The sequence below is a fragment of the Phalaenopsis equestris genome, unplaced genomic scaffold (assembly GCF_001263595.1).
Source record: "Phalaenopsis equestris unplaced genomic scaffold, ASM126359v1 Scaffold000840, whole genome shotgun sequence".
NCBI classification, from domain to species: domain Eukaryota; kingdom Viridiplantae; phylum Streptophyta; class Magnoliopsida; order Asparagales; family Orchidaceae; genus Phalaenopsis; species Phalaenopsis equestris.
Genome location: NW_018165280.1, coordinates 4813989 through 4830111, shown reverse-complemented (window position 1 = coordinate 4830111; position 16123 = coordinate 4813989). Strand labels below are relative to the sequence as shown.

Genomic DNA, 16123 nt, shown 5'->3' with positions numbered 1-16123 from the left:
CCCCCACCGACCGACCGACCGACCGACCGACCGACCGACCGACCACCGCCGCCACCCCTCACAGTAACCTTCCACCCTACTGCCAACTAACCCTAGCCACCCCATCACCTGCTTCAACCACCCCTTCCAACACACCTCTCCAACCACCAACTTCATTGGAATATAATCCTAGTTGAGTGGGTGTTTTGTTTGTTATTATTTTCCATTTTACTGTATTGAGTGTAACTTTTTATTTGCTTTCAATAATAATAATTGATTTTTTATTGTTGTTTAGGTATCTTCTGGTATCATTATCTTTCCCAAGTTTCTTGGCGGTCGATTTGCCTTTGATAATGTTGGCTGATTCTTAAATCGAACTGACTGAACTGGCTGAATACTCGCCCCATAAATATAATCCAATTCACCTGACAACATTTTGCCCGACCCAAGTTTGGACTCAACATGATCAACTATTACATGTATCAATTTGCCGCTCATAAAGAGTGAATACATTGGGTTTTTAGACAAATGTCTTGGTCTTTCTTTGATTCTGAAACTTTTTTCTCTCACTTCCTCTCCTATCACACCTCTTTCACACTCCATTATCTGTCCTCTTCTCTATTTCATCATCCGTTCCTTCCCTAATCATTAAGGGCAGTATTGAGCACTGCATTCTACTTTTACTATATTTCTCCATGTTATAAATTCATGTTTAATAAACCTTATAAGCATTCAAAACTATTCAACTCTATTCACAGTTAATCCACTTTAAATGGACTTTTTAATTTGTATTTCAGGATCATGAATGACCTTTCATTTGGTAACTTTGCAATAGTACTGTAAAGAGTATCGAGCAGGGGCCGTCGATGAATCCGAAAGACGAAAGTCGTAGAAATCATGAGATGGCCCTTTTTTGGTTAATTTTGCAGAATCAACTCTGATTTTCCTTTGGGATTCTATCCATGTGAGAATTTCTCCCATCCTTTGTCTTAGTTTAGTGTATTAGAGTTTTCTAATGTACTTTTAATGTTTTCTCCACTGTATTTACAGCGCCTGATAATCATTTGTTGTGGTTTTTTTTTTTTTTTTTTTTTTTTTTTTGTGTTTGGTCTTGAAATAATTGCTACTGATGGAATATAGTTTGTTTGGAGGCTAAATTGGTTTATCTTTTTCTGTGCTTATCATGTCTGTGGCTGCTGATCGGTTCTACTGTTAACAAGCCTCTTGTTGTTTGATTTTTTATCATTATTGTTAGAATAACTGTATTTAAAATGTGATATGAAAGCTTTTGGAGGTATAAATGCAAGAAGTGAAGTCTAGATGTCGGCTATGTAAAAGGTGATGATGGTCATGTTCACATTTAAGGCTGCACTCAAGAAATTTACCATTATTGTAATGAAAAAGGTGCATTGCATGCTGATTTGAGAATGGTTAGCATTTATTTGGTATCTCTTTTTATTTATAGAAATTTACTTCTTATCATCTAAAACCTAATATTTATAGCATTTTTCTTTTGGTCATAAATTTATGAATGAAAAGGTGGGTTGTCAAAAGGTGACATTTTTGATTTAGTATTAAGATTTGTGTGTTGTGAATGTAAATATAAAGTTCAAGGTATTAGATATTTGAATACATAGCATTGTAGTATGTATGTAAATAGGCTGTCGAAAAAGCTGGTTGTTCGTGAACAGTTCGTGTTCGGTTCGTCAATGAGTTCGCGTTCGATCAGTAAACGAGACGAACATGAATAAATTTTTTTTCGTTCGGTTAAGCGAACCAAATTAGAACAGTGATGCGTTTTTTTATGTTCGAATCGTTATTGTTCGAAATATAAAATAATTTAAAATAATTATATATATAAAATTTATGATAATTTGAAAAAATTAAATTTTATAAATTATAATATATAATAAAATAATAATAATAATGTATTAATATATTATATTAGTAATATGCTAAAATAGATATTATATATTTATATAATATAAGTTATATAATTAATATAATATTATATATATATATATATATATATATTAATTATTAGGGATGTCAAACTGGCTCGTTGTTTGGGAAGAGCTCGTGTTCGGTTCGTTCGTTAAGAAATAAATACGAACAGTGACTTTATGAATAATTTTAAATATGAGCTTATTTCAAAAAAAATTAAATTTCAAACAAACCGAATATAAACACAAGTTCTGTTCGTTTGTGTTCGGTTTGTTTACACCCCTACATGTAAATGCCTTCATATCTTATTTTTCTAATTTTGGACAATATATTTAGTTATGCTCAGTATTTTTTTTTTTTGAAATCCACCGACATCTACTTGTAAATTCCCATCTTTTTTTATATCCTAATTTTGTAGCCATGATGTACGCTAAGATAATTTGATCATATTAAACGTTCGACAATTTGATGATTCAGTTAAGAGATCAGATGTTTTAGATTTAATTTATATTAAAAAATTAGAGGTAAATCTAAAAAGTCTTAGGCATGTTTGATAGAAAATGATTTTAATTTATTAGAGTTTAAAGTAATATAACACATTATTATGCAATGCAGAAATATGATGGAGAAATATGAACTGACCCAACTTGGTAGGATAAAAGATTTGTTTTTGGTGTTCGGTTCTATTTTCTATTGCATTTTTAGGTTTTAAATTAGTTTAGCTGAGAAGCCCGTGAAGTTTAACCATAATTCCCAAATTTGAAAGGTAATTTAAAAGTTAAATTATTCATTTTATTACATATTTATTTTAAAAATATTTAATGATAAAAATTAATACAAAGCGGAACAGAACACATCCTGAATTTGGGAAAAAGTTTATGTACGTAAGACGTACGCAGTGTTGCGTACATTTTGGAGGTTATATAAGGGGTATAAGGGAGTTATATCTGCGTTATACCCCTTTGTAACCTTATGTAACCTACAAATAAATTCTTAATATATGAAAACAAAAACGCAAAAATTATTTATAGATTACAGGTAGGTTACAAAAGGTTATATGGAAGTTACAAGGGGATATAATGCGAATATAACGCGAATATAACTCCCTTATACCCTCTGTATAACCTCCAAAATGTACGCAGCGCTGCGTACATCTTAATACGCAATTTTTTTCCCTGAATTTGAGAATTAACCCAGAACAAAAACGCTTCTCGTCATAAATTTCTGAAAAGCATAAAATTATAACCTAAATATTTATACATGATGATTCTCTAAAAAGCATAATTGTTTTATACCTAGCACACCATTTTTATGAATTTACATATCTCACACTTAAATTTTAATATTTACATAAATATCACTTCGGTGCTTTAAATCTATGCATGAAAAAGAAATAGTTAACTTCGAAAAAATGATAATAATGTGATATTAAGAATTTGAGCACTATTTGTGTAAATAGGAAAGTTTAGGGGGATGAGATATATAAATACATAAGAATTGCATGTATATAAATCCAGTGCTTTAGCTCCCATTTTGCAGAAGCAAGAATTAATAATTTTTTAATAATTAAGATTAAATTAACATAAACGTACATAAATATATACGGAAAATTCACAAAATACCACACAATGTTTATGTATATATACATATCTAAAGCTTAAAATTTGATATTTATATTTATAATACTATGATTTTATAAACCTGTATACGAAAAGATGTATTTCACTTTTAACTCTTGACGTAGTACAAAAGATGTCGAGTGGTATGCATGTAAATATAAAAATTAAGTACAAGATATGTAAATACATAAGAATTGTGTGGTACGTATGTAAATGCCCCAACATATGAATACTGTATTTATCCTAGTAATAAACATACATTCATCAACTTCTCCCCTTCATAGACATTTGATCCTACGAATATTTTTCCTCTGACCAAAATGAGAGACAAATTTATCTGTGAAAGGGTTGGTGTGGCTCCAGTGGCAGACAAGATTAGGGAGAGTCGTCTAAGATGGTTTGGTCACATTAAATGCCAATTATCTGATGACCGAATAAGGAGAGTAGTTGTTATAAATTCGACTTATGTTTAGAAAGACATAGATAGACCTAAAAAGACTTGGGACATATTGTATAAAAAATTATCTTAACTTACTATAATTAAAGGAAAATATGACTCAATAGAAGAATGAAAAAAAAAAAAAAAAAAAGAATTCATGTAGCCGACCACACTTACTTGGATAAAAGCTTGTTGTTGTTGTTGTACCGACTATAGTGCAAAAACATCACATAAATCTAAAGGGTCATTTACATCCATACGACTCAATTCTTATGTATTTACATATCCAACACCAAAACTTTGCTTTTTTGCATTCATACCATCCAAATCTTTCCCTCCACATAAAATTACCATTATTTTAACTTTTAAAAAGTGAACTACACCTTTCATGCATATTTGAGGTGATATGTAAAAATTGAACTATAGGAGTGGGATATGTAAATACATGAGAATTTGGTGATATGCATGTAAAATTGTAAATCTTCCAAATCTAAATTAGGATGTAGCTCAAGATTATTGAAAATCAGTGGACAGATAAAAATTATAGATAATTGATAATTACAGATATAAAAAGCCTTGGAAGCCATTCAATTGATAATTGCAGGGAATGTCAGAGAGAATATTAGAACCAAGAAATCCTGTGTCAAGTACACCTGATGGAACATATGTTCAACTTAAAGATGCATGAAATGCTTCTATTTCACATCCTATCAAAGATAAAAACTTCAATATTACCCAAATAATTTTATAGAGATTAAGGGTCTATTATGGCAATGTTTATACCATTGGAAAATTTACAAACATATCTAACACCAAAACTTCAAATTTACACTTGTGACACTTGATTCTTTTGGGGCATTTACATACACACACCATACAATTCTTATGGATTTATATATCTAACACCCAAATATTGTTTTTTTACATTTATACAACCCAAATCTTGTGTGTCACATCAAAAATATCACCATCTTAACTTTTAAGAAGTGAAATACACCTTTTCATGTATAGATGAGGTGGTGTGCAAGTGAAAATTGAAGTTAGGTGCTAGATATGTAAATTCAGAGGAATTGAGTGGTATACATGTAAATCTTCCAATTCATTAATCTTGCATCAAAAATATCATTACTAACTTTTAAAAAGTGAAAATACACATCTTCAAGTAAAGAGATGTAAATATAAAAATTAAAATTTAGATGTTAGATCTGTAAATACATAATAAGACTTGTGTGGCCTAAAAGCTGTCACAATTCTTTGGCTACAACTTTCCTGAGGCCTTTCAGAAAATAATGTGGTGAGAAACAGTTTTTTACAGCCAGATTTGCTAAAATGTTATGGCTGTAAGAAAGTTGTATTTTATACCAATAAACCTTAAATTTGACTATATTGTTAAGGTAAATATGTATTACTTCATGCTCCAAACTACTTCACAATCAAGAAAGTTTAAGTCTGATGAATAAAATCTGATTTTTTACAATCAAATCTAGTATTCAATTAGAGTACAAGAGATCTGATAATGATGGTGATAACGGCAATAAAAAATTCAAGTAAAATGAGACATTACAAGTTAGCAGAAAAAGTTAGCATGGGTAAGGAGATAAATCTATTAAATCTGAAAGGATTCGGTTCGGTTTCAAATAAGCAATGTAAATTCGACGACAGAGGTAAGCTGGATTCCAAGTATAAGAAGTTTTTCTTGATGTGAAATGATGATGGCTGGTTTGCGGCTACTGCTTCTGGGAAGGCAAAAAATATACAGATCATTGGATTATAAGAAATATTAATTCAATGCTCTACAGGGATGTTGCTTATGAAGATAAATAAGTGGAATCCAACAATATAAGAGGGGAAATGTAACATCCTGAACTCTTATCCATTAATATATTGTCTGCTTTAGCCTAATGACCTCATGGTTTTGTCCATTGGTGTAACTTCCCAAGAGGTCACCTATTCTTAGACTACTTCAGCACGAGCACACTTAACATAGGAGTTTCTGATGAAACTTCGACCATTATACCAAAATGCGCCTCGATGTTTTAAGAGTTTAGCTTCATTTTACTTGAGCAGTTTCACAATTTTAAGCAACTGACATTCCCATTAGTGCACCCAATCAAGAATCATTCATTAGGTAGATATGATCTAAAATGTGGCCCCCACAAATTCAAGAGGTAGTTTCCATGATATAGCAATTTATCGCATCTAGGATTTAAGAGGTGGCTCTCATGGCTTAGTACTTTTTTATATGAAAGTTCCTATCCCCAGGCTAGTATAATACTATGATATCATTCGTAACAACTCGAACTCTTTTCTATTGAGATATTGTCCACCTTGGTTTAATGGTCTCACGATTTTGCCCCATTGGTGTAATTTCCAATGAGGTCATCCATCCTGGGAGTGCTCCAACACGACCACACTTAATTTTGAAGATAAAATTCTAACTATTACACTAAAAGGGACTTCAATGTTTAAGAGTTTAACTTCATTGCTTCATCTACTGAAAATGTTTCATAAGAATTAAAGATGTAGGAGCAAATGCAACACGAAGAAATAAAAAAATGAAGCAAGAAAATAATGGTGCACTAAGAGTAGAGGTGTGCGTTCAGCTTTTTTATGGATAGTTTAGACTATAAATTTACAAAACCAATTGATTTTTTAAGCCAGAAAAGCTTATCTGAACAGACCAAACAAACGTGCAACTAAATCAATCTAAACAATAGTTTAGTGTGATTTTTTCGGTTCGATTTTGATTTAATTGAAAATTAATTGTAATGAATTATATATATTGCATACTTCATTAGTAATAAGTGTTCGAAATTATATAACTAAAATAACAAATAGGTCTTAAAATTTTTATTATAGAAGCATATTTAAAATTCTAAAATTTAAAAACACAATTAAAATCAAAGAGAGTACTGGTGGAGCAGAAATTAGAAAGCAAAAATAATAAATAGAAAAAAAAAATAATTAAATTTAATATTTATATTATTGCTACTTCGGTTTTCGGTTTTCGGTTTAACCAAAATTTTTGAATCACCAACTAATCTAATAACCGAAAAGAATTTAAAAACCGAATTCAATCATTCCAAAGCATTTGGTTTGGTTTGATTTTTGATTATAACCTGATATTGCACACACCTAATTAAGAGGATCTTTGGAATTGCTTTTATTTTTTATTTTCAAATTTGTGCCTTTTTTATTTTATTTATATGTGCTTTGAAATAAAATATATTTAGTATGTTGAAAATAAATAAATTTAATTTTAAAAGTAATTTACTTATTTTGAATGCTTTTAAAAATAGGTTAATTTGTTTTAAAAAAATTAAAAAATTAAAAAAAATATATATTGACAAATATATTTTGAAAATAAAGGAAATAAAAGAAATAAAATTGTTCACAAACAACCCCTAAATGCTATAAAAGTTGTGATTATTTTCGTAAGAAAATTTTATAACACTGATATGACTTGATAGAATGGCTTAAATAGATATATGATAGATTTCATCTGATTATAATATAATATCCTAAGCTTAAAAAATATATAAAAAATTAATTAACTAAAAATAAGATAAAAATACAAAGCTTCTGCCCAAAGTATCACCCAAGATGTTGTTTTTTATTTTATTTTTTATTTTTTTTATGGGACTGAACCTTTTGATCATAGTTATTAAAGCAAACACCTTAAAAATATTTTTGCTGTTCAAAAAAGAAGAAATAAGCACGGAAATTACCTGAGTATCATTCCAAGAAAGTTGTATTTTAATTTTCTTATAGCTATGAACTTTTTTCTCATAGTTATCAGAGCAAACACCTTAAAACAAATTTTGCTGTTCAGAAAACAAATACCAAACTGACTAATGCATGTTTAATGTCTCCCTGACAAAACACGAGGCTTGATTTCTCAGCCAAATCCATATAGTGATAGAAGAAACACTCGGTTTAGAGTTGTTTTTCTCAACTAGAAGAATCTGGTATGAGGCTTCAAATTAAATTTGAGTAGATAAAGGCCTTACATTTGGGCTTTATTTGATTTGCTGGAGTTGAAAAAGTTGACCCTGAAAAGGGAATGGATATACAAATGGTAAAAGAACTGATTTGAAATAATCTACTTGTTTAGCTGAGAAGAAGAACAAAACGTGATTTCTTTTCTTTGTTGTTTGGTTGATACCAAGCTTAGTATTTGTTTATTGTCAGTGGACGTGAGTTACAATGACGATCAGATTTATTTTTTTTTTCCCGAGAGTTGGAAGTGAACTGTCAATAGAAACATTATTGACATTTTTTAGTTGAATCCAGTTAAATAATAATGACAGGAGCAAATCATACGAACAATGTCGAGGAAAAAAAATTAGATAAGTCTTGTGCACGTTTTCAGATGTAAATGTCACATTATAAATAATAAGAAAGAGCAGCCACAAAAAATTTATAGCAATAATATGATGACATATTTCTTGGATAAATACTACTAGAGTTTACAGAGTTATTAAAAGAGAATAAAAAAATTGAAAACATGTTATTTTTTATTAAAACTTAGTCGAATCTATTAAAAATGACTTGGAAGAAGAAGAAGAAGTAGTCGAAGCTGTAGAAAGACTAAAAGAATTTAGTAAGTAATACAGAAAATGACTCCTTACCTAAGGAATATAATGTATGTCAAGTACTCATGCTAAAATTTAATTATAGGTGATCCATGCTATAGAAGTATAGCTAGAAGACATACTAGGGAAAAGGAACTTCACTCAATTTTTATTTTCAGAGAAAAAACCTAATAAATATTGAAGAAACTCTGAAAGATAAACTTTAGATTATAGCAAAGCAAGATGAGCTAAAGCAATTATTTAAAAATGAAATTTGGGAACTAGACTTTAGACCCCAAGTTCAAATGTAATTGGAGCTAAATGGTACTTCAATAAAAGGCTAAATGACTTAGGATGTACTAATAGAAGTAAGATTAAGTTGAACAAGACGTGTAGAAGGGATAAGTTTTGAAGAATCAATTATACTCATAACAAGATTGGAAGCATTAGGCTCCTCCTTGCTTATACATGTAAAGATGTTACACTATTAGGGTTCTTGAAGAGGTTTATTAACCAGGATATCTTCAACGAGCAATCCCAAAATTTAAGCATTGATTTTCTAGATCATATTTTTTGAATTAAGTAAAATTTTGTGAGGATTAACACAAGGTCCTAAAATATGACATGCTAAATTGAGAACTTTTCTAATTAAGGCAAGCAAAAATCACTCTCTATCAACAAACTAGAAGAAGATATATAAATTATTTAGATATATATGAATGATATTTAGTTAAGAGTACTGATATATTTGTTTATGGAGCTCTCATTTACTACAAGTAAAGAGTTTGAAATGAATCTCATCTAATTATGATAAAACTTATATTTTGATATTCGAATGTCACTTCTTAGGTTTTTGATATTCTAAAAATTCATTAGCTTGTGATTTATTTGCATATTTTTATACTAACTATATTGTATACAAGCTCAATTAAAAAAGTATATTGACATATGTTAATTTTTGGGATCGATCACCGCTTATAAGTTGGTCCACAAAAAAAAAAAAACAAAATTATGTAGCTTTAACAACTGCAAAGGCTAAATATATTATTGTTGGTTGTTAGGTTAGACAGGTGCCCTAGTAAAGAAGAAATTAAAATACTCTAATTAATTTAAATACATTTCAATTAAGCGTGATAACAAAACTGCTGGTTGTTTAACTATTAATCCAATTCAATAATAATTAAAGACCAAGCATATTCATATTAGAGTTTTATTTTTTTTTTTATTATGGACCATGTTTCTAAATGTGATCTTGATATCGAATTTATTAGTACTGAATTTCATTGTTAATATTTTTACTTAATAATTAGTAAAAAATAGATTTTGTGAAAAACTAAGTATGTCGGATCTCATAAATGATATGATTGCTCGTATATTTTAAATTATTATAAATGTTAATTCTCTTTAATTTAGCTTATCTTTTTAAGTTTTCAAAAGGAGGGAAAAGGGAATATTGGATTTCATATTTATATTTATGCATATATCTAAAGTGATTAACCATATGATTCAGAGGGAAGCAAATAGGTCAATCAATTCAAAAATATTTTTTATAGTTAGATTAAAACAATTATCTGGTTAAAATAAATAGGTGAGTTTCACTTCATTTCACTTAATCAATTGATATAGATTTGTCATCATTATAAAAGTGAGTTTGTCAATCTCATAAGCTACAGATGAATGTGAGCTTAATTTGATGATAACAAACATAGGGTTATAGTTATTAATGATTAAATTACGTGATTATAGGAATAATAAGTTACAATACTAAGATGGAAAAATTAATTAAAGTAGAAGTAATGATCCAATGAACACGTAGAGATAACGAAAATAAAGGACTCAAGAGCAGAATTAAAGAATTTTTATTGAGACATACTATAGTTGTGCTTTTATAATTTTTTTTTTAAGATCATAAAATTTGCAAAATGACCTAGCCTCGTGGCTTTATATGATTCTTGCTCTTAAAACACTTTAGAATGTTTTGGTAGACACATAGACTTGCGTAAGCACCTATAGAACATAGTTTCCACATAACGTCAATCTTTTGGAGGATTGCACATACGATCTATAGATTACACAATTGAGAAATCATATATACAATCCTACCAAGCTTAAATGGGAAATAATCATTGTAAAAATTTCTAGTAATGATTATGATCGCCATAGGAGCCTTAAGATAGAAACTTAAATTTTGGATTATACATATGATTAAAATTCATTAATTCAATCAGTATAAATTCTATTGAAGTTGAACAAATTGTACATATGATCATCTAGTTAGTTATTTTCAGGTTTTAACAAACCAAATCTTTTCGGAAACCGTTTGTGGCTGGAAAGTAGATGAAAGTGGTAGAGAAGCGCATATATGACCCATTGTTTGAACCTTTAAAGTGCTAAAAACTCGTTTGCTAAAATCATTTGATTCCCTCACAAACAAATTAGTTTTTAGAAGCTCCCAGCCATTCAAGTCAGACACTCTAAATCAAGGCAAACACTCTAAATCAAGGCAATAGCAAAAGTTTTGAAGCAAGCTCCTTTGAACAAGTTGATGTGCCATCCTTTATTCAGCGATGAAAGCATTATAAGAAAGTAGCTATAATTTGTAAATTTGTTTTTTAACTCTAAACTGTTTGCTAAGTCTGTTGATAGGCTGATTAAATTAATTCTCTAAATTTGGATTTATCAAATTCTTGTGAATTAAATCCTTAAAATTATTTGGAATAATAGTTGTTAAATCTAGCAAAATCCAACTTTCTGGCTAATTGTTTTGAGATTTAAATCTTAATGTGATCGGAACATCTTATTGTTCAATTTTCTTATATCAAATTAAATCAGCTTAATTAAATTATGATTAATTTAGATAAATATCAAATAGAATAATTGATTACTTAATACTTTTTTAAGCTAATTAAATAATAACTTATATTTAGATAAATTAAATCAAACAATAAAAATAATATTAATTAACTTAGGACTAAGTTTTTAAATTAAGTAATAATGGCTATTAAGCTATATTTAATTGATTAATTAAACATATGTCTAATTTATTTGATTAAATATTGATAATTTTAATCAATAAATATTAAATAGAATTTATTATGTTTTCTACTTAGATTTAAATGTTTTTTTTTCACCTTTTTGATAAGATTTACCATAAATTGGACATAAATCTGATGTAAGACATGCCCCTAAGACTTCAACTCCAAAACCTTTTTGCTTGTTCAATCTAAATGTGAAACCAAAAAGATCCCTAGGTTCAGCTTCAATCTATAAAAATGGACTGCTCCCTTAAACAACCAACATATACCACACTTCTTAAAGCAGTAATTTTTGTCATACATTGTTTAAAAACAAACAAGTTCTTCTACTCTCTAAAAAATAGGAAAAATAAGTCTTAGCAGCACAAATTGAAGCCAAATCACTCGAGATTCCAATTTCCATCCGCATTCTAAACAACAGTGCAAATCAAATACATGAAAGACTAACCATCACAGCAGTGCAAAGAAACAATTTCAATTGTTGAATGTAGCAGACCAATAATGGAGTTCTTGTATATTCATGAAAAAATATTGAGCGGTACAAGAAAAGGCAAAATTTCATTGTTCCTCACCAATGGATCATCAGATTCACAGCTTTATCCATCCTTACGCAACCCATTAACAGTCCCAAGATCTAAAAATCAAGAATTCGAAGCAGTTCGGTCACATTACCTGCCTATCAGCAGCATCCGCGACGATCGGTAGCCGAGGAACCTGACCGAGAAGGCAAGTGGTGGAACCGTATATCAAACTGACCAGAAGGAAGAGGAAGACGGTGCTATCAATCGACATGACTATGTCGAGGCCGACGCCGTCTCGTGGGGCTAAGAAACGCTCGATTAGGTCGGGAAAGATCAGGAGGACGTCGAGAACAATGGCCTGCATCGTGTTAAAGCGAACGTAACGGCTGAAGGAGGACGGATTGCGTACTACGGCGAAGTAAAGGGTGAGGAAGATGAGGATAGGGTTGAGAGGTGAAGCGCGAAAAAGGCGTATTGCAGGTGCGAAGGGGAAAATGATGAGCTGAATGGGAGGGAACTGAGCGAGAAGAAAGCGGCCGAAATGGACGCCGTCGAGGAAGGGGTAGAGGTAGCAGACTGCGGAGATTAGACGGTCGGGTGGCTCGCCGCCGCCGTTACGGCGGTTTTGGATGGGGGTGAGGAGACGTCGGTGGCGGATTTGGTGGCAATGAGGGAGGAGGAAGAGGGGGAGGTGAGGGCGGAGCTGGTTATAAGAGAGATTGGATGGAGAGAAAGTGGAGAGGAGGGTAGAGGAGGAAGTAGCCATAGGTTCTCTCCTCGACCACAAGCTGTTTCCCTGGTACTACTTTTGTAGCCTACTTCCTCTCACCATAATCCTTTAAGCTGGTCTGTTTGGCGCAGCTGCAGCTTGTCAGCTTTTTAGCTGCACCAGAAAACAGCTGCGGGAAAACAACTATGAGAAAATTAACTGTCTTTTTAGTTCAGCTGTGTGAAAACAGTTGCAGAGCAGTTGTTTCTGAAAAAATGTTAATTCTGCCCTTATTTGGTAAAATTGTTTAAAAAAAGGCTGTAAGAGTGAAATTTAAGCAAAATTTTTTATGTAATACATTAGTGAAACTTGAATGTTTTAATTATGTAATAAATGTAATTGTTGGGTAATTAGTTAGTAATTGTTATGTAATAAATTTATGGGATTGATTAATATATTTTAAAATTTTAATTTGTTAGATAGGTGAACATATGAAATAAAAGGCATGTTATAAGAATGCTCTTATATTCGGTAGCACGAATGTATTAAATATATTTTTCATATAGGATTTAACGTGTTATTAATGAACTAATAATCAAAATAAATTCAGCTCCAATTTAGGTAAATACTCCTGTTTAAGCTCGCATATATAGAGCATAGAATACAAACGACTTAAAAAACTTTATATGGGGCATCTAATGCCAAGCAGTTTGGCAAATCAGCCTTGCCCCAAAGAAAAATCAAAAGGATTGCATATTTCAATTAATATATGACAAATCAGCCTTGGCCCAAAGAAAAATCAAAAGGATTGCATATTTCAATTAATATATGACAAATCAGCCTTGGCCCAAAGAAAAATCAAAAGGATTGCATATTTCAATTAATATATGGCAAATCAGTCTTGCCCCAAAGAAAAATCAAAAAGATTGCACATTTCAATTAATATATGGGGCATTTACATACATACCACTGCAATATAATTAGTTCTAGTTAAGTTCCAAAATCATCACATTCTTATTGTAAATTAGAAAAAAATATAAGTGTGAGACTGAACTCGCCTAAACCACCTGCAGCAAGTGTATACCAAAATTTTTGCCCAAAAAAAGGAAATTAAAATTGTAAAATACCACCTGCAGCAAGATGTATTGCAAAATACCACCTAAACCACCTGCAACAAGATGTATCTTTATTAAATATTTAAGCCCAAAAAAAGGAGAGATATTGGAAGAAAAGCTTATAATACAATCTTTATATTGAGAAATTTTGATAATCCAATGTGACAATGGTATAGAAGAGTTATGAAGAAGTTATTGACTTTAAGTTATATATAGCCACACTATAGTGATATTTCAAGCTCCTAACATAATTTCAAAATCTCTGGGATAAAATTGATAAGTAACATGCTAAAAATGGTTGAAAAGGTAACCAAATACTGGCAGTAATTAAGCTAACCTGGTGGATAGATCCAAATACATTCAAATAGTGTTAAAGCTATGAAAGAAAGCAATAGTTAAAAATCTCAGTCATGTGGAAGAAAAAAAGTGAAGACATATAACGCTATTGATAAAATCTAATGTGGTAAAGCATGTTGGAGAAGTATCCACACTAGACCATCTTAACCACCCTCATCACCATCAGTTGAAATCAAATAATGTAAGTACGGTTCTTTGATGTCATGTGAGCATCTTTTTTTCTTTTCTTTTTTCATCTCTAGAGGGATCCAACCCCTAAACAAATGCAACCTTAACGAATCCGGATCAGGCTATTGTCCTTTCCACAACGCTCTAATGACCTCAACTTAATGCCACGTTCAACCTATACTTAAATGTACAAGTTTACATTGACACTTGAGGTCAATGTAAAAATGCACTGAAAATGCTTGGGCAATTTGTAATAGAATTCATAAAACAAAAGCAACTATTGATTGGATATTTCTTATCTGCAATATGATGTATAATTTGGACTATGTGTCCTTTCCACTCATGTTTATATTTCGTAAGACAACACGTGTTTATAATCTATTTAAGTTGAGGTTGAGATCATGAGAACTAGTCTCCCAATCTGGGAGTTCAACTGTAGGTTCATGTGTTCCCTTGACTCTCACAGGTCATTCTTTATGAGTACCAAGTTGAAACAAAAAATGAACAAGATAATTTTGTCTTTATGAGTACCAAGTTCAAATGCAATAAGTGTATACCAAAATTTTGTAAAAACATGGAAATTATCTTGTGGTATACATGTAAATGTAAAAAATAAATACCAAAATTCAGTGGTATACATGTAAAAATCAGTGTAACAATATTTTTATTAATATTCAACTAATAAATTCTCAAATTCTTCATTCATAGGCATACTATCTCATCAGTAATTCATCCTCTCAACTCTGTCATCTCGCTTGCACCTTCCCATTTTTAATTTGTGCAACTCGCTCATATGTTCCAACTCCCCAACTCTAAAACCATTCTCAAAAAATTTTGAAGAAGATCGGATTACCTGCTCGTGCTCCCTGGATTCGGTCCTGTTCGAGGAAGGACCTGCGCGACAAGAACTCGCTGAGGGTTCGGTTCTGGTGGAGGAAGAAGAACGCACGTCCATCCTGGTGTCGAGGAAGAAGAGCACGTGCGGACGGTTCGGTCCTGGTGTCTAGGAAGAAGAACGCTTGCGCTCGAGGAAGAAGAACATGCGCGATCGGTCCTGGTGTCGAGGAAGAAGAACGTGCCGCCCGAGCGGTCCTGGTGGCGAGGAAGAAGAACGCTCGTGGAGGCTTCGGGTGTCGAGGAGGAAGAAGAACGCTCGCGCACGGGAGGGTTTGGTATGCGGGAAGGAAGAACGCGCGCGGGAATAGGCAAGAGGAGGATTGCGCCGAGGGTAAAAAAAGCTTTTGACGAGCCGAAAGCTGGGGCCGCAGGATGGATATCGCGGCCCGCTTTTCTTCCGCTTCAGCTTCATTCTGTCGCGACGCTGGGAGCCAAACAATTGATTTTTGCGATTCCGTGCCGTGAAGTCGTAAAAAAACGACCCCCAAACGAAGCCTAAATTTAAGAAAAAAAGTATTTTTGATTTTTTTTAATCAGCACCAAAAAAAAAAATCAAAGTCTTGATGTCAACGTCAACTCACTTGCTATAGTTGAGTTGCCAGTGAGTTGAAGACTAACTTGTTGATTACGCTTTGCCCTAAATCTCGAACTCCCCTTTGGTTATCATATTTGCTTCTCGATCCCGAGCCTTCTCTCCTCTATGGTGAAACCTAACCCTTCAACCTCCCCATCCACTGGCGGTGTAGTAGGCTGTTGTGAAGGTTCA

General features: G+C 31.7%; 2 protein-coding genes across 7 annotated transcripts in view; one reads left to right on the top strand and one right to left on the bottom strand.

Annotated features, from left to right (window-relative positions):
• The window catches only part of LOC110031680 (transcription factor BIM2-like), a 38710-nt gene extending 37665 nt beyond the window's left edge, over positions 1–1045 (top strand). For all 3 annotated transcript variants that reach the window (XM_020735011.1, XM_020735012.1, XM_020735010.1), the window contains one exon: positions 777–1045. In XM_020735011.1, the coding sequence (XP_020590670.1) occupies positions 777–784 (8 nt within the window). In that variant the 3' untranslated portion in view covers positions 785–1045. The remainder of the gene's footprint in view (positions 1–776) is intronic.
• Positions 1046–3744: 2699 nt separating this feature from the next.
• On the bottom strand, positions 3745–12937 carry LOC110031669 (protein TIC 20-v, chloroplastic). Of its 4 annotated transcripts, none has more exons than XM_020734997.1 (2): positions 12263–12937; positions 3745–3965 (listed from the first exon to the last, which is right to left on the bottom strand). In XM_020734997.1, the coding sequence occupies exons 1-2, from the start codon at positions 12875–12877 to the stop codon at positions 3951–3953; spliced, it is 630 nt and encodes a 209-aa protein (XP_020590656.1). In that variant the 5' UTR covers positions 12878–12937; the 3' UTR covers positions 3745–3950. The 4 variants fall into 4 exon arrangements, with proteins under 4 accessions (XP_020590656.1, XP_020590658.1, XP_020590659.1 ...); XM_020734999.1 differs by lacking the exon at positions 3745–3965 and adding an exon at positions 5528–5717; XM_020735000.1 differs by lacking the exon at positions 3745–3965 and adding an exon at positions 5528–5714.
• Positions 12938–16123: the final 3186 nt, after the last annotated feature.